The sequence below is a fragment of the Tupaia chinensis genome, unplaced genomic scaffold (assembly GCF_000334495.1).
Source record: "Tupaia chinensis unplaced genomic scaffold, TupChi_1.0 Scaffold000115_1, whole genome shotgun sequence".
In the NCBI taxonomy this organism is placed as follows: Eukaryota; Metazoa; Chordata; class Mammalia; order Scandentia; family Tupaiidae; genus Tupaia; species Tupaia belangeri.
The window spans coordinates 6,018,548-6,037,992 of NW_006159579.1; the positions used below are offsets into that span (position 1 = coordinate 6,018,548).

The 19,445-nt window shown below is 39.4% G+C and overlaps 1 protein-coding gene across 2 annotated transcripts in view; it reads left to right on the forward strand.

Moving 5' to 3' along the window:
• RALGAPB (Ral GTPase activating protein non-catalytic subunit beta) overlaps positions 1 to 19,445 on the forward strand; it is a 111,022-nt gene continuing 91,577 nt past the window's right edge. For both annotated transcript variants that reach the window (XM_006144130.2, XM_014586154.1), the window contains exons 1-3: positions 1 to 31; positions 15,621 to 15,836; positions 19,229 to 19,431. In XM_006144130.2, coding sequence (XP_006144192.1) covers positions 15,651 to 15,836; positions 19,229 to 19,431 — 389 coding nt within the window. In that variant the 5' untranslated portion in view covers positions 1 to 31; positions 15,621 to 15,650. The remainder of the gene's footprint in view (positions 32 to 15,620; positions 15,837 to 19,228; positions 19,432 to 19,445) is intronic.

Below are 19,445 nucleotides of genomic sequence, written 5' to 3' on the forward strand. Positions count from 1 at the left end.
CCAGCGATGCGGGCCCCGCCCGTCGCCTCAGGTAACCGGGCAGCTGATCCCGTCGCGGCTGTACCCTCCCCTCTCCTCCGCTCCTTCTACTTCTCCCCTCCCCGCGTTCCAGGGACGGCTGAGGCTTGTTTTCTCGGTTTTGGGTGCTCCAGGGGCCTGGCCTTCAGAAGCGCATCCCTGAATTCTGGGGGGACCCACGGGTTAGCGAGGAGTTTGGCCCTGGAGTCTGCGACGTCTGTCGGGTCTGTGTACGCCGAGTCTGGTCCTGGGAAGCTACCCTGGCCAGGCGAGTCTTGATCCTGGCAACCTGGGGAGGGGGCGGGTCTGAAGCAGAGCGAGGCAACTCCCGCGAAGAATCTGGTCCAGCAGAGGGTTGGTAGAGTTGCTGCCGCCCAGTGGGGACGAAGCTGCCCATTGCACAGTGACACTCAGACAAGGAAGAGTTAATGTGAAGCGTAAACAGCTAGCTCTTATTCAGTACTTACTATCCGCCAGGCATCGTGCCAGGCCATTACGTTCGCCACGTCTAACTTCACAGCGACCCTGTGAGGTATAGGATTATTATCCCCATTTAACTGACACGGCTGCTGAGGCGCTGAGTGCTTGGGTGACTTACTTGTCCAAGGTCACATAGCTGGAAATTGAACCCAAGCAGTGTGACTCTGGAGTCCAAGTTCTTAACAATTAGGTCAGTGTCTTTCCAACTTTGCTGCACTGTATAATCACCTGGGGGAACTTTTACAGATACTAGACGCCTGGGTAGCACCCTAGACCAATTAAATCAGAATATCTGGGGGTGGGGACCAGCAGTTAGCGTAATGGCTATGTCACTGGACTCCCACGTAGTCGACCGTGGTTCGCGTCCCGGTCCCGGTGGCTTAAAACTCAAGCTGGGCACGTGTGCGTGTGTGCCCAAGATCCCGAGAGGAGAATGGAGGAGAAGGGATTGCGGCGTGGCCATCCCCCCTGGGGGGTGATTTCTCGCTTTCTGTCTCTCTGTCTCTCTGTGTCTGTCTGGCGAGCGCACGCGCCCTATAGCAAAAACCTCTCCAAAAAAAACAAAAACAAAATCAAAAAGAATATCTGGGGGTGGAAGCCAGACGTTAGTTTTTTTTTTTTTGTTTTTTTTTAAAGATCCCCAAATGATGCCAGTGTGGAGCAAAGTTTGGGAACTGCGACAGTAGATAGTTACATTTCTCAAATGGACTGTCCATGTTTCTCCACCCTAAGCGTGGAAGAGAACTGTCTGGAAGATGTTAAAAATTCCAGTCCCATCCTCAGTGGTCCTATTTGGCCCACCAAGTACTATACCTTGTGAAAGGCTTTTTTTTTTTTTTTAAAAAGGTTTTTGCTATAGGGTGCGTGCACTCACCAGACAGACAGAGACAGGGAGACAGAAAGTGAGAAATCACCCCTCAGGGGGGAGGGCCACCCCTCAATCCCTTCTCCTCTGTTCTCTCGGGATCTTGGGCACACATGCACACGCGCCCGGTGTGAGTTTTAAGCCACCGGGTCCGGGACGCGAACCGCGGTTGACTACGTGGGAGTCCAGCAACATAGCCATTATACTAACTGCTGCTCCCAAAGGCTGTTGGGTTTGGGAAGTCACTCTCTAGGAATTTTGAGTCATTTGTGCCTCTTATATTATATCCATCTCATGCAAAAAACTGTTTGCAGTTTTCTTAAAAGTATAGTACTAGTGGGTCTCTAACTGCTCTTTGCATATGCTATTTCTCTTCCCAGACTGTTCTCTAGGTGATCTGTCCACTCCACCCAAATGCACACACTTCTGTTTTCTTTTACACACTTACACATACCCTTTTTTCCTGTCCCTGGCTGCATATCTCCTAACATTCTCTTCAAAGTGCCTCTGTCCCTGACTCTCACCCACTGTGAGTCTTTCCTAACTGTTCTTCACATCATAAAGGATCTTAGCAATTATTGTTGTGTCTTGTAATTCTATCCTTTCTACAAGATTATGAACAACTTGAGACAGGGTTTCTTCCAGTGCTTTGACATGCACTTTTACTGAGCGGTATGTTTGAGTCTCTTACGTTAAAGATAGACCATACTGCAAACGCGTTCTTCTCTATTGCCAATTTTGTAATGGATGTTTGGGAGTTCTTAGCCTATAGAGATTTTTTGTTTGTTTGTCTGGGAGTTCTCTAGCTAGTTTCAGTAATTTATTCAGCAGTTGAATAAGCACATAGAGTTCTTAGTAGTGGCAAGACCTCGTGTAAGACTGACCTTGTGCAGTCAACTTTTTAATTTAATTTAATTTTATGAGAGTGAGAGAGAGAATGAGAAAGATAGGCACCCTCAGTAGGGTCTTATAGCTCACTATGACACAGTCCCCTCACCTTCCCAGCCAGTTAGCATTATGGGTACATGAACCTGGTATGTACAGGTCAACATGGTACCGAACCTGTGATCTTCCACATGGATCCAGCCTCACTTGAGCAGTGTGTCACTGCAATGTCCCCAAGCTGGCCCCATTGGTTGATTTTTAATGTTTTATTTTATCACTGTCTGACATAATTGATTCTGTAGCAGAAGTCTTTTTATTGCCCTGAGGCCTTTACATGTTTTTCTTCACTATATTGTCTAAAAAAGCATTTTTTTTTTTGTCATCTACTGAATGATGTTGCCTTGTTGGTACTTGGCAAGTACAAGTAGTTGGAATTACTATCGATAATAGTTCATCCTGTTCAATAGGATAGATGACATAAGTATTTAATGAGGGGCCAGCAAGTGGTGTGGTGGGTTAGGTGCTAGAATTTCCACATGGCTGACCATAGTTCAAGTCCCGGACCTGGCGGCTTGCTTTCTCTCTCTCTCTCTCTCTCTCTCTCTCTCTCTCGGTCTTTCTCTGGCAAAACTCATATGAAAATAATAATAATAATAATAAATAAAGTTAAATAAAATAATTTTAAAAACCCGAGAAGTCTTCTCCTTAACTTCATGCATCTCTTTTTTTTTTTTAAAAGTGTTTAATGAATAGTTAAAGCCTTGATGTGAGAGGAATATATTTATTGCAAAATGACTGAATTGCCATTGCTCCACATATTTACCAGTTTTAAAGGAGAGCATGCCAGTAACTTAAATTATTCTTGTCTCGTCTTGAAACCATGTAAGATTTGTAAAAGTGAGCCAATGAGAATGCACATGAAGGTCATTATGAAGGCATTTTTGGACAGTAATGTTTGTTTTTTATTGCAGTTAAATGTGGCGAAGTATGTAAACTGAACAGAAAAATACATGTTTTATTTGATATGCTTTACAATATAAAGATTGCTATAGAAAAAATTTGGTTCAGTTTTGTTTTGTCCTAGAGCTGTTTGCTCAATTTTTTAGGCTAACATTAATAGAAAATGAAGGGACAATTAATTTTAAATTCAGATAATGAAGAAACTTGCTTTTGTTTCTCAGATCAGATACAGTCAGAGTATCTAGTTCTAGCCTTAGCACATGGAAGAAACTTAATCTTTAAACTCCAAGTTTAAATCTCTAGTTGACCCCTAAAGATGAAAAATCCCTGTACTTAATAACTAAAAGTGACTCATCATAGTAGACTGAGACGTAGAAATGGATCCTGTTTAATATGAGGTACCTATTAGTGTTAGCAGGTATGTTTTCTGATATGGGCAAAGACCTTTGGGACAGAATACAAGATTTCCTTTGCTGCAAGATAATTAAAGTTTTAGAATTAAAACATACAGAGTTAAATTTTAACTTTATAGATGAGGATATTAAGCAACTTGGGGGACCAGCAGTTAGTGTAATGGCTATGTCTCTGGACTCCCACGTAGTCGACCGTGGTTCTCCTCGACCCGGTGGCTTAAACTCACGCTGGGCGCGTGTGCGTGCGTGCCCAAGATCCTGAGAGGAGAATGGAGGAGAAAGGATTGTGGCGTGGCAATCCCCCCTGGGGGGTGATTTCCTGCTTTCTGTCTCTCTGTCTGTCTCTGTCTGTCTGGCGAGCGCACACACCCTATAGCAAAAACCTCTCCAAAAAAAGAAAGAAAGAAAAAAAAAGATATTAAGCAACTTGCTTAAGGCTATTGGGTTAGCTTCTAGCATTTCTAGGACTAGAAATCAGACTTCTTTCTTGTGGACTCAGTGATTCCTTTCACACTATTCCCCCTCCCCACTCCCCCCCCCCCCCATGGGGGGATGCCTTGTTTTTTTTTTGAGAGGATGTCTTGTTTGTTGTTACTTTGTGTGTTGGAGATGGAGGAAGTGGACAGTGTGGTCTGCTGTTTGAGATATTCAATTTCATATATAGTGAAGTGCTTGATGGATGATTAAACTGGGGATGCAAAGGTAAGTAGGGGGACCAGCAGATGGCATAATGGTTACATTGCTGGACTCCCACATGGCCAGCTGTGGTTCGAGTCCTGGATGTGGAGTCTTGAAACTCATGCCGGGCTTGCATGCATGTGTGTCAAAAATCCCAAGAGGAGAATGGAGCAGAAGGGATTGTGGTGTGGCCATATCCCCTGGGGGAGTGATTTTTTGCTTTCTCTCTCTGTCTATCCACCTCCTATAGTAAACTTCTCTACAAAAACAAACACACAAAGAAACAAAAATAACTAGGCCCTTAAGGAATCTGTTGTCTAGTCAGAGCTATAGTAAAAATAATAATATGGCAGCTCAAGCAGCTCTGTCAAATAGAATTTTCTGCAGTGATGAAACTGTATCTATCTGCTCTGTCTAATATGGTAGCCACTAGCCACATGAGACTCTTGACATGCATCTAGTGTAACTAAGGAACTGCGTTTTTAATTTAATATAAATACTTATGTGTGGCTGGAGCTGCTGTGCTAGACAGAGCAGATCTGAAGCATAAAAATTGAGAAGTGAGTTGGTGCTGCTGGTATGCAGGCAGGTATTCAAATTTTCTTTGGATAGCCTGGCAAAAACTGCCGACCTCCACCTTTAGGGAGAAATGCAGGCCAAACCTGTCTTTCTTTCCTGTAGCTCCGATGTTTGATAGGATCCCTAGCAGAATCTAGTACATGGGTAAATACATGCCTTTTTTAACCACTTGAGTGATGTTTGCTTTGTGGAGTCAGTGGGACTACAACTGAAATATGAACTATAGTTCTTTTGCCTTCAGTAGTCATAAAGTTATATGGATGAACTTGAGTGTGATATCTGCCTTACTATGTAGCACAGTTCATTCATTTGCTCAGTTTTGGCACCCTGTGTCCTGTTTTTCACAAGAGAAACAGGCATGCCTTATAATGTGTACTTTGTATTTGTACGTCCCAAAGTATGTTGACTTAACTTTGCTTTTTTCAGATAGGCAGTGCAGATACTCTCCCCGTTTTACGATGAGGATATGACAAAGAAATGCCAAGTAACTTGCCCAAGGTCATATGGTGAGATATAGAGTTAAGTAAGAGCAAGAAGCATTGGACTTCAAAGCAAGAGGTAGAGTTTCTTGTCCCAGCTCAACTTACTTGTGACTCTGAGCAAGTTATAGCCTTACTTTGTTTCCTTACCTAGTGACTGGTGACATCTGTTTTACTTAACCTTCTGAGTTTGTTATTGGAATAAAATGAAGTAACACCAAAAAGTTTTTGGAAATGATTAGTTATACAAAGGTACATTTTTAAGAAAGATCTCCAGTAGTTTTTCTGTAATATTATCCTGTCTTCATAACTCATCATATTAGTTACCATATTAAATATACCTGTACGATGATATCATCAATTTCTCATCATGCTTATTATGAAACCTTTTGGGTAGCCATTGTGTCCTCTTTATATTTGCATACCCAAATCCTAGGACAAAACTGAAATGTAACAGATATTTAATAAATGTTTAATGAAATGACTGATGTCTGGATTTACTTTGCAAAGTTTTGAAAAATTATTCTCTATAGTTAGACAGGAAGCTCCTTGGGAACAGAGATGATATTTATTCACTGTTATTTTTCCTTTGCTTGGTACATAAAAGGCATATAATAAATATTGGTTGGATCAATTGATGTAATTAATGTCAGACTGTGGTCTTAGTGTGTCCACCATTGTATTGATTGATTTGGTAATTTGTCATTTAGACTAAATCTGTGTATTACTCTGGTGGTATTTACAAGCCATAAGCTATTACCCAGTATACAGTCATCTGGTAATAGAATCCTCCAGAAAGAATACTTAGAAAGTGGGTACATGTAGAGTTAGGAAAGAAATTAAAGGATCTACAGAAGAACACTGTCATCTCCTTCCCCTTCCTTTCATATTTATTTCTGGAGCATTGAAGATGCAGACTTCTCAGCCAGCAGCTTAGGTTGATAGTAGATAGCTTATTGAGGAAATTCATATGGTCCTCAACATAGCAGTCAAAGAGCCTTATCATCTGACTTCATTCATGTCTTCATACACGCTATAGTGCCCTCCCTGCTTCCCCAGCATGCACATAGTATATTAGCTGCACTGGAATTTACTATTTTATGTCCCTTCAACCTATCTGAACACTTCCATCGAATTATTTCACTGGAAGTTCAGTTCCTGTTGTATCATTTCTATGATATGGTTAAACTTGTCTCTCATTCTCTGCCCCAGCCTTTATTAAATTAATTACATATCTCCAATGCCAGCATTCAGAGTCCTTCAGAATTGGCCATTGCTTACCTTTGAAATCTTTTTTAAATTTTTTTTGGAGAAGTTTTTGCTATAGGGTGTGTGCCCTCACCAGAGAGACAGAAAGCGTGAAATCACCCCCTGGGGGGATGGCCACACTGCAATTCCTTCTCCTTTCTCCTCTCAGGATGTTGTGCATGCATGCACATACTTCTGGCGTGAGTTTAAGCTACCGGGTCCAGGACTTGAACTGCGTCGACTATGTGGGAGTTCGGTGACATAGCCATTACGCTAACTGCTGGTCCCGCTTACTTTTGAAATCTTAACACCTTCTACATGTAGTTTTCTTTCCTGCTGCTCTTGAGTTTTTAGTGCTTTTATTTTACTCCCTTATCTATTTTCTCTCCTACTTCTCCCTTCTCATTGTCACTCTTTTTTTCTTTATTTTAATTTTGCTATAGGATATGTATACTTGCTGGAGAGAGAGAGAAATCCCCCCCTCCCGCTGGGAACCAGCCATGTCACAATCCTTTCTTTATTCTCCGCTTAGGATTTTGGACACTCATGCATACGCACTTGGCATGTTTGTTTTGACTTAATTTTTTTAAAAAAGAAATATTTATTACAGTTTATTTATTACTATTATTTTTTGATTTGACCAGAGAGAGAGAGAGAGAGAGAGATGGAGAGAGAGAGAAGGAAAGTGAGAAAGAAAGCTGCCAGTTCTGGGACTCTAACTGTGGTTGGCCATGTGAGAATCCAGCACCTCAACACCACCATGGAGCCTGCTGGCCCAGTTTGTTTTAATTTTTTATATTGTTTTTATTTCATAAGTGAGAGAGAAGCACCTCCAACAGGAACTTCCTGCCACCATCTATTCCCCAGTCTCAGGTGGCATGCCCTCGGGAGGTCCCAGGACATGAACTGAGGATCTTCCCTATGTAGGTCCAGTTGCAGTACCACTGTGCCACCCCCTGGCCCTATCCTGTCATGTTTTTTAAGTCTCTGGGCCTGGGATTCAAACTGTGAAGTCTGATGTGTGGTATTAGCACTTAGATACCATGAGTGTAATGGCCATTGGTAATGTGATTTTTAAAAAATGGTGACTAGTTCTTGATGTATAAGTTTATAATCATAGTAACCTCTACATAACATGAATAATTGCATTACTGGAAATTTTAATGTATTAAAATAGCATAATAGATTTTGTATCTATTTGTAAAATGGAGTTAAATTTTAGGTTTGCACAATTAAAAACAAAGTAGTTTTTCTGGCAGACATTCAAAAGTCATGTGGCATGTAGTATAATTGTTCATTGTGCGGGACTGTCATACATTGCAGGATGTCTAGATTTCCTGACACTGCTCATAAATACCAGTAGCCCACCCCAACAATATTGTGTTAACCAGAAGTACAATTAATAGTGAAGTCTTCAGAAAGTTAATGGAAAATCCATACTATAAAGAACTATGCATGGATTTAAAAATTTTTTTTGTATGAAAGTTCTTTAATTCCTTCTGTCTACAAACTTTATATAAAGTCCCCTAGGATTTCCACTGTGCCCATATGGAGGCTGATTTTTTTCTATTGAAAAACATTGTCCTTAGCTTTTCAGTATGCCCTTACCTCCTAATTGCAGAACAGTATGATATTTAACTTTTTCTACTTTGTGTTCCTTTCATTTTTCTTTTTAAAAAATTATTATTTACTTAACTTTATTCATTCATTTATTTTCATTTGACTCGAGAGAGAAACAGAGAGAAAGAAAGAGAAGAAAAGTGAGAAAGCAAGCCATCAGGTACAGGACTCTCACACTGTGGTCGGCCATGTGGGAGTGTTCAGCACCTTAACCACCAATGCCACCTATTGGCCGTGTGTTCCTCTGATTTCTTCATTTTTTTCTAATGTTTATATTTTTCTTCATCATTTTACTTAATATGTGTGTTATAATGTATTTTGTTTTAGTTTTTTTTTTGTCTAACAAAATACCTTAAACTAAAACTATGGACAAAGCTACAATATAGTTACAAGTGCACTGTAATTTTCTTATGAAACACTTTAATTAATTAATTAATTAACATTCATTCCCTGAGCATTGTCACAGCATACAAAATGTGATTTCCCATCCAAAATATACTGCATAGTGACTTAGTCATACATGTGATCGTCATTAATTTTCCATTTCTAGTTTTATATATATATACACACACACACATATATATATACACACACACACACAGATATATATATATATTCTATTTCTTACTGCCATTTCCCACCATCCTCCCACACTACCTTAGGTGTCCACAGTTGTTTTCCATTTTTTCCCCCCACATTTTATTGATTCACAGAGTTTCTTAATTAATCTAACTACTTTCAATAGCAAGTCTAGCTGGTATGTACATATCTGAGAACCCAGAGAATACTTTACCTTAAAATAAAAGATTTAAAGTCACAGGAAGATACAGTGAGACAGAGAGACAGACAGACAGAAATGGAGAGAAAGAGACACAGAGGTATTTCTACTCACCAGAATTGAGTCTGGAGGGGGGGAAGTCTCAGCAGAAAATCTTCATTTTTGGTCAAGGAAACTAATATTTCACAGCTGAAGTATACGGTATCCATATCAAGATCGTTCAGTTGTTCATTGTATTCTTTCTCTACCTTCCTACTTTACATGTTTCTTGAAAGCATTTATTTCATTTTCTCACATTGAACTATTTAAACTATACAGTTAAAGGATGAAAATTTTGGGACCAGCCAAGTGGCATGGTGGTTAAGGTGTCTGGATCCCATGTGGCTGACTGCATGATTCAAGTTGTGGACATGGCACCTTGAAAAACACTCCAGGCTTGTGTGTGTGCATACCCAAAATCCTGAGATGAAAATGGAGAACGGATTGGGAACCAGCAGTTAGCGTGATGGCTATGTCTAGAGTAACCAATAAAATTTATACCAGGATTGGAAGGAGTGGTAGCTCTTTCTTAAAAATGCAGATTTCCACCCCCTAACCCCTATCTATAGAATTGGAGTTTCTAGGGATGGAACCTAGGAGTCTGTATTTTCAGCCAGAGCCTCTAGGTAATTCTTAAGTGTATAGTGGTGTTCGAAAGCTAGTTTATCCTCTTTATTTATTTATTTTGTTGCCTTAAGACATTTTTTTCTTCCAATAATGTATTGTCTGGAGGGGACACTAAATTCACTTCTTGCCATAAGCAGGCAGTCAGAGAATGAGAGGAGAGAGGAACAGCATTCCTGACAGGATCTTGATTACGAATCTGCAACTTCCCCATGTGAGTCGGCCTTTGCAGAGCACCACATTTTCCCACCGTTCCACTGTTTGTCCCCTACGTATTTAAATATTCCTTTAATATTTAGAAACCATTTGACTTAAAAGAAAATTATTAACTTAAAACAAGTGAGCATTTTCAAATTTTTAAAACTTTATTTATTTATTAATTCATTTATTTTAATTTGACCAGAGAGAGAGAGAGAGGGAGGGAGGGAGCGCGCGCACGCAAGCCACCAGATCTGGTACTCAAACCGTGGTTGGCTATGTGGGAGTGTTCAGCTCCTTAACCCCCATGCCATTTGCTGATCCCCCCAAGTTTTTATTTGTGTATGACACAAAATTTTTTTTATGTATAACATATTTTTGAGCATTCTTCAGTGGAATAGATGAGATACCTTCTTATGTCTTCCTTTCTTATGATAAACTTGACATTCTCAAACACTTATTCAGTATCCACTGTGTGCCAGTGACTATTCAGAGGCTCAGGAGGTTAGGTTCCCATTTCAAAAAGGTTGACACTTGTAATGAGGATATCTATATACAGTAAACAAATATTCTAAAGGGGAGTTTTATATGACCAGCCTATTACAGGGTTCAGAACTAGGAAGAGTTAGTTTGAGTCAAGAAAAGTTTTTAGAGAGAGGACATTTGAGTTGGGTCTTTGGATGAGAACTTCACGAGGATCAAGGTGGAGAATGGCATTTTAGTCAGTGGGAGTAGCATGAGCAGTAACTTAGGGTTTGAGCAATCCTTATTAATTCTTTGTGGCCATCACTTGGAGTATTTGTGAGAAAGTGGCATAGAAGATGAAGCTGGAAAGGTGACATATTCAGTGCTAGCAAGGCTTTGTTGATTTTTTTTTTTGGATAGGATAAAATAATTCCGTATAGAATAAATATCTGGAATGGTCAATAAAGTTTTAAAAAAGAATAGTGTGGGTAGAAGGGACTTTCGTTTCAAATACTAAAACATTCCATACAGCCACAGAAATCAAATCATTATGAATGACATTGGCATAGGAATAGACAAATAGTTGAACAGATTTTTAGATAAATTCTAATATGAATGAGAATTTGATATATAATAAATTAGTATTCCATTCAGTGGAAAATAATTTTTTCCCCCAAGTGTGTTTTCTTTATTCATGATAGTCTAAGTGTGCAAATAGGAGAAAGAGAGCAGGAGAGAGGGAGGGCGGTGTTCCCTCCACAGGATGAGAGGGAATTTTCATCTATCCTTCATGAGTGCTCATGCATATGCCCAGTCTATTTCAGGCTGACTGGGTTGGGAACTTGAACCATAATCACTATATGGGATCCAGTGTCTTTTTTTTTGGAGAGGTTTTTGCTATAGGGTGCGTGCACTCACCAGACAGAAAGAGACAGAAAGCGAGAAATCACCCCCCCAGGGGGATGGCCACGCTGCAATCCCTTCTCCTCCATTCTCCTCTTGGGATCTTGGGCACACATGCACACACACCTGGCATGAGTTTTAAGCCACTGGGTCCAGAACGCAAACCGTAGCCGATTACATGGGAGTCCAGGGACATAGCCATTACGCTAACTGCTGGTCCCGGATCCAGTGTCTTTTGAGGAGTGCATTACCATTGCGCTATACAGCCAGCCCAAGGATGTGTGTGTGTATGTGTGTAATTTTAATGAATGATTTATTTAATTTTATTTGTTATTATTGTTTACAGAGGAACAGAGAGAGAAAGAAAGCAAGTGAGAAAGCAAGCTGCTAGGATAAGCATTCAAGCCACAGTTGGCCATGTGGAAGTCCAGCACCTCAACCACCACGCCACCTGCTGACCTCCCAAGGATTTTTTTTTAAAGAATTATTTATTTAATTTTATTTATCATTATTATGATTATTACTATTTTTTTGTATTTGCTACAGAGCATGTGTGCACACCAGAGAGAGAGAGAGAGAGAGAGAGAGAGAGAGAAAGACACACGGAGAGAGGGAAAGTAAAAAAGCAAACCACCAGGTCTAGCACTCAAACCTCAGTCAGGCATGTGAGAATCCAGTTCCTTAACCACCACACCACCTGCTGGCCCCCAAGGATGTGTTTTTAACAGATGATTCTGGCATAGCTGACTAAATGTGTAGAAGAAAATAAAATTGGAACTTTCGTCTACTACCTAGAGAATTATAGATGGATGTAAAACTTACATGTGAAGAATTAAACAATTTTCTTGCAGAACAATCTAAGAGACTATATAACACATTAGGATTATGCTTTCAAACTTCTTTTAAAAAGTTTTTGTTATAGGGCTCATGTGCTTACTTTCCAGAGAGAGACAGACAGAGAAAGTGAGAAATCCTCCCAGGGGAGGTGGCCATGCCAGTCTCCTCTCCTCCATTCTCTGCTTAGGATTTTGGGCACACATGTACATTCTTCTGGCACGTGTTTTAGGCCACTGGGTCTGGGACTCAAACTGTGAAGTTGGTCATATGGAATTGAGCCACCTTAACCACCACCCCACTCGCTGACTTGTATGTTTTCAAACTCTTGGACCAAGACTAGTAATAAGAAAAGTGACCCGTAACATATACATATGTAAAAAATGAAACAACTTTCACAGAACATCATTTACTTTTACTATATATAATGCCCTTATTGTATATCCTATTCCCTATTATTAAAAACAAAAGTATTACCATGACCTTTATTTCTTGACACACAGTTTAAAAAGTAATGATAGAGAAGACAGGAGGATGAAACAGTCTAAGCCATATTTAAAACCAGAAGGTATAGGGACCAGCAGATGGCATAATGGTTATGTTGCTGAACTTCCACATAGTTGACTGCAGTTTGAGTCCTGGACCTGGTGGCTTAAACCTCATACTGGGTGCATGTCCCGAGATCCCTAGAGGAAAATGGAGGAGAAGGGATTGCAGTGTGGCCATCCTCCCGGGGGGTGATTTCTCACTTTCTGTCTCTTTCTGGTGAGCACACACGCCCTATAGCAAAAATCTCTCCCAAAACAAAACAGAAAAAACAACCAGAAGGCATAAAGTAAGAGTAAATGTTAGGCAAGAACAATGAAATTTCACTAAGTTACCTATTAAGTTGGTAAACAAATAAGTTATGCTGAGTTCTGGCAAGGGAACTTTTATTGATAAGAGGAGGAAAGGGCTCTTATGGATTCCTAAGGTTAAAAAAAAGTTTTTATCTTATGTATTCCTAATGTAAAAAATAAAGTTTTTATAGATTATTTTAGGAGGCAATCTGGGAAGACCTAGTAACTCTAAAAATATGTATTCCCTTTTATCTAACACTTTCACTCTTGGGAACTTATTCCATAGAAACGAAAAGGCCATTTTAAGGATATATGAACAATCCTGTTTATTATATTATTTCCTGGTAACCAAAATGGGAGGAGGGTATTGAAATCAATGTACATCATTAGGAGATCAGTTGAATAAATTATGCCACACCCATGCCACGGAACATTACACAACCATTAAAAAGAATTTGTCAGTCGAAAGGTATTCATAAGGTATTATTAAAAGAAAAAAAAATAAACAAAATTATACAATCCCTAGCTCTACATGTATGTGAATTATTTTAATACAACTAATTTAGGATAGAGCAAAGTACATGAGGAAATATTAAAAAGGATTATGTGTCCAGAGAGGTGAATTATTTGGATAAGAAACAAAGCCAAACAAAAAAATGTTAAATGTGAAAAACTACATTAAAAGAAAACAAAGATCTGAAGCATAATATTCTTGTGAATTTATGTAGGATAATATAAAGTTTGTGTGCATGTGTGTGTGTGTGTACGTATGTATGTGTGTGCATATAGTGTATTGTATATATACTATATGTATGTTTAGATGCTGGTCTATCCCTCCTGCCTTTCCATTTTCAGGGAAATATCCAGAGGAGAAAGAGATGAGATCTTCATAAGGTACCTCAAAGGTACCTTGACCTAGAGTCTCTCAAACACTGAAAGATAAATAGACTGAATAGGGTAGGAGAGGAGAAACCGAAATAGGAGAGAAAATGGGTGTTTTTGTGTATGGAAAGGAGAAAAAAAAGTATTGAATAGTTTAGAATCAGACTTTGAATGATTTTTTTCTCATGGTAAAGTTTGATTTTGTTCTGTATGAGTGATTTTCAAATGTTGCATGCTCTTTTTTTTTTCTTTAAATAATTATTTTATTTATCTTGATTTACTTATTTGTTCATTTGTTTTAATTTGACCAGAGAGGGACAGAGAGAGAGAGAGAGAAAGAAAGTGAGAAAGCAAACCACTAGGTCCAGGACTCAAACCATAGTCGCCCATGTGGGAGTCCAGTGCCCTCAAACCACACCACCTGCTGGCCCCAAATGCCATATGCTCTTAAAAATATTGATGTTTGGTGAGCTTGAATGAGGTTTTCTGGGATAAAATTAAACAGTGCTAGTCTCTTTCTAGTTTGAAATTCTAAAAGATTAATTGTACCCATGTATTTTGCTTAATTTGATGTCTCAGCAAATAGATTTTAGAATAAGTAGGAAATAAAAGTTAACAGAACGGAATTGGAAAGGGCTAACCATAATTGATTCTCTCCATGAGTATGAGTGTCATTTATGGTTGTAATAGTTAAATAACATTCACACAGAGGTTATCTGCAGCAAAATTCTTCCCTGTGGTAGACTTGCCATTTCATGGAAAGTATATAGCATAGGATGAAGCAGTATGGGCCATAGAGAATATATAGGATAGGGAAAGGCAGTATACACCATGGCTAAGAACCTGAGCCCTTTTGCCAACAGACAGGGGCTCAAAACCCTCCTCTACCCTGTTAAAACTCAGAAGCCTCAGGTAAGAAACAAATTTCTCTATGCCCCAAGGTGTGTTTTTTTTTTTTAGATGTGAAATAGAGATAACATGTGTAGAATGTAGTAAATGCTTAGTAAGTAGCAGCTTTTAATATTTTAGCAGCTCTTCCATTACTAGAAGTTTGAGCACCACTGCTATAGGAAATTAAATATTAAATATTCTCAAAGAATTTTCTAAGTCTGATTTGAGAACATTGTGGGAAACTGTAGGGATTTATTTCTAGCACATAACAGGTATTTGGAAACTGTTGACTGAGAAGTCTAGTCTTAGAGTAAGCTCTTTATGTCTCTTTCCTACTTAGAGCATTCCATTATTTCTGTCCTGGAATTTGAGTGGGGAGGGTTCCCTTTTGCTATGAGTATCCGATATCTGATTATTTTATTCTCCTGCACAATGGCCATCTTCCCCAGCTCGGCTCCAGGGACTTCTGAAGGCCCTTTTGGGATAGTGTTCAGACAGCAGCTTCTCTAAATTTGCCTTCCTGCATAATCTCACTGTGAAGTTATGGGACATTCCCAAACATTCAGTTATGTTTTTTGTCTTCTAAAGGCAATTGTTTGCAGCTTTCTTTACCTTGCTCTTTAGAGTAAATTGTTTTACTATTTTTTAAAAAGAATTACTTTATGTAACTTTATTTTTATTTTATTTATTTTAATAAATAAATTGGGGCAGTGTGTGTGTGTGTGTGTGTGTGTGTGTGTGTGTGTGTATGAATGAGAGAGAGAGAGGGAGAGCGAGAGTGCACACATGTGAGAAAATAATCTACCAGGTCCGGGACTCCAACTACGGTCGGCTATGTGGGAGTCCAGAACCCTTAATCACCATGCCACATGCTGACCCCCACCTATTTTTATTAATTTGCAGTAGTAACATTTTACATGTATTTTTGTTTTGTCTTTTCAGGTGCCATTTGGATAGTACTTTAGTGGCACGATGTACTCTGAATGGAGGTCACTGCATTTGGTGATTCAGAATGATCAGGGCCATACCAGTGTACTGCACAGCTATCCAGAGAGTGTTGGGCGAGAGGTGGCAAATGCAGTGGTCCGTCCTCTTGGGCAGGCATTAGGTACTCCTTCATTGGCTGGTAGTGAGAGTTTGTTAAAAACTGACAAAGAGGTAAGTGTTCTTCATTTCATTCTGTTGTGTGAAAATAAAAATTTGTTACTGGAGAATTTACTTAACATTGATATTTTTAAATTGATTTTTGCCCAATGTGATGTGATTTCTCAGTTTTGATCTCATTTGAGTTGAGGGGTAGGGCTTGGAGTTTGTGGGTATTATAAGGAATGGATTGTACCATTTTGGTGGTAGGACTCTTTACTAGCCATGCCCAATTTTTCACTTGAGATAAGTGCCCAAGACAGTCAGACTTTTTCCCCTGAGCTCTAGGCTCAGTTTTCTGGTTTCCATTTAGAGAAGTATTTAGAGGGCCTCATCCTTAATGTTAATGGCACCTGACTGAAGGCCTATCTTATGTCAAGTTTACAGGCTATGTATATGTGCTGAGCTTGCGCTTTCTGTGTGCTATCCCTGAGTATCCCTGCCTGACTTCCAGTTTTAGAGCAGCTAAGGCCTCTGGCTGAGAGCTCGGGTGGTTGGATCGAGATTGTGTTTGCTGTTCCTAAAGATGGGGAGTCTTGGAGTGGCTTGCTCTGGAGCATTTTCTCTGTTTTTGGGTTTAGGTGACTGGGCTGAAGTTCAGTTATTAGTGGGAAGTCATGAAGGAGCCCCGAGAAGGAAATGATACTGGAGCTTGCTAGTATGAGTTTTGGCTAAAATACAGGATTAGGACTTTGTCCCTTTGCTTGTTTATGCTACCTTCAGGCTTCAGGTTTACTAAAAACCTGTACTTTATTTTGCAGACCTTTTCTTTCACTTTACTTTTTGGTTTCTCATAAAGGAGAAATTAGACTTAGACTTTAGATGAACACTTATAGCTCTTAGGCAGTTTATTTATCCTCTCTGAGCCATGACTTGCTGAAGGATGAGTGAACTCCTCAATCTGAAGAGCATTTTCTCTCTTTGGAGGGCTCTAGACTGACCTCTGAAGACCAGCCTGGACCCTGGTGTTGTCCTCTTAATGCATTTCTCTTCTGTTGCTGCTTTTTTCTGGAAAGACATGTCACTGGGCACCTGTTACTCTGTAACATGGTGGATTGAATAGTTACAAGTCCAACTATTCTACATCCTCTGGGCCATATCTTTCTGTCTTGCCCACAAGAACAGTCTGAATCTGACCAGATATTTTGCTAAAGCCTAGGTATCCATTTGCCAGACAAGGCTGTTAATGGGATGGTGAGAATAGCTTCAGATTTTCAGTTGGAAGACCAGGGTTTAAGTTTCCAGCTCTGCCATTTACAGACCAGTGACTTGGGGTGGATTACTTAATTTTTTTTTTAATTAAAAAAATAAAAAATTGCCAAAGGATACATCACTTGCTAGAGATAGAGAGGGAGAGGGAGGAAGCATCTCCCCATAATGGGGCATGGGTATGTCCAGGCCCTTCTCTGTTTCTTCATCTTGTCAAACAGAATTTGGGGCATGTATACACATGTCCAGTATGTTTTTCAAGCTGCTGAGTCTGGGATTTGAATCAGGGTTGGACATGTAGGATCCAGCTTTTTTAACCACTAGGCTTTGAGGCTGACCATACTTATACTTGCTAAATAAGTACTTGATTTTTTTTTTTTTTTTTTTTTTATAAAGTGAGAGTAGTTTGCCTCCTCACATGGAGTAATTGTGATGGTTAGATGATATTTATAAAAGTGCTTTATATAATATGCAAGAACTGTACAGTTGTCAGGTCTCTTCTTCATAGTAACTCTGTTATTAATAAAGGAATGTGGTAGCCTTGTTAGTAAAGGATTGAAGCTTGCTTGGCATAAGGTGATCTTTTTGAGTAGACTGGTTCTCAGTGATCATGCATCTCTTTCATAAGTGGTAACTGATCTGGGCCAGCCTGTGGCATAATGTTGAAGGCAGCTTGATTCCACTTGGTGGCTGGATCCCACATGACCAGTGGTTCAAACCTGGGACCTGGCAGCGCGGTACCTCAAAACTCCAAAAGGTGGTAGAAATGGAGGAGAAGGAATTGCAGCATGACCATTTCCCATGAAGGTGCTTTCTCATTTTCCCTCTCTCTGTCTCTCTCTCAGTCTGTCTTTGGCAAGTGCACGTGTCCTCTGGCAAATCAAAAAAAAAAAAAGAAAAAAGTTAATTGATCATCTGCTTAGTAGTTTGTCCAAAGTTTTGTCTAAAATTCACTTGAACTTTCCAGTCCTTAGAGGCTGGGATAGAGTTTTATCCCCTTTTGCAAGTTAGAGTACTTCCATTTTCTCATAGCACCTTAACCCATTCTTTTTTTTTTTTTTTTGAGAGATTTTTCGCTATAGGGCGTGTGCGCTTGCCAGACAGACAGAGAGAGACAGAGAGACCGAAAGCGAGAAATCATCCCCCAGGGGGTATGGTCACGCCGCAATCCCTTCTCCTCCATTCTCCTCTCGGGATCTTGGGCACGCACGCACATGCGCCCGGAGTGAGTTTTAAGCCACCGGGTCCGGGACATGAACTGCGGTTGACTACGTGGGAGTCCAGCGACATAGCCATCACGCTAACTGCTGGTTCCCAACCCATTCTTTATGACTGCAAGCAGTGTTCCCCTAGGGTATGAGTCAGAAGGGTCAGGAGGCTGGAACTCATTTAGTGCAGCTGAGTACCTTTTAAGTTCTTACACAACTTTAGTTGCTTCTCACATGGGTTTTCCCCCCTATTAATGATACTCATAAAGTGGTTCTCAGTATTTATTTTAAAGGTGCTAGACTTAATTTTTTGTTGTTGTTATTAAATTGAAATGCTTATCTTGTGCTTCATTCAAGCACAACACTAATTTTTTTCCCTAGATTTGAATTTAATGTGAAATAACTAATGTGGGATACTGTAACTGTTTATGACTTAAGGATTTTTCCATTTGAAGTAATATTTTCTTTGGCAGGGAAAACAGCTGTAAAATAAATCAAACAGTTCATCCTCTTTCCTGTTGTTGTTCATGTTGCATAATTGGGAGAAGAAATGTGGTTGAATTTATGTATATAATTTCCTGAGTAATACACATACATACTTCTATGCATATGAAATAGAGACAAAAAAAAAATCTAAGTTTTCTATTTTTGCACCTCCAATTTCTATAGAAAATTGAAAAGACCAGTATTTTTTATTTCACAGAACAAACGATGTTAATGCTTAAAGAGCAACACAGGTTTGATATTTAAAAACAAGTAATTATCTTCTTAAATCTTTTGCTTGGGAAATGTTATTTGAGTATGTCAGTATATGACAAATGCATTCTCTGGAGTGAATCTGATATATATATATATATATATGTATGTTGAAATATACTGTCAGGTTAGAGGTTTTGGGCAATGAAACAGGTTAACATTGTAAATCAGTCTACTGAGATATAGATGGGAATGTATAATTTTTTGGTATATTTCCTATTTTTACTTTTTTAGGTAAAATGGACCATGGAAGTCATTTGCTATGGACTGACCCTTCCATTGGATGGAGAGACTGTAAAATATTGTGTTGATGTATATACAGATTGGATTATGGCTCTAGTGTCCCCGAAAGATTCTATCCCATTGCCAGTTATTAAAGAGCCTAACCTGTATGTTCAGAGTATACTAAAACACCTGCAAAATCTTTTTGTACCAAGGTAAGCAATACGTG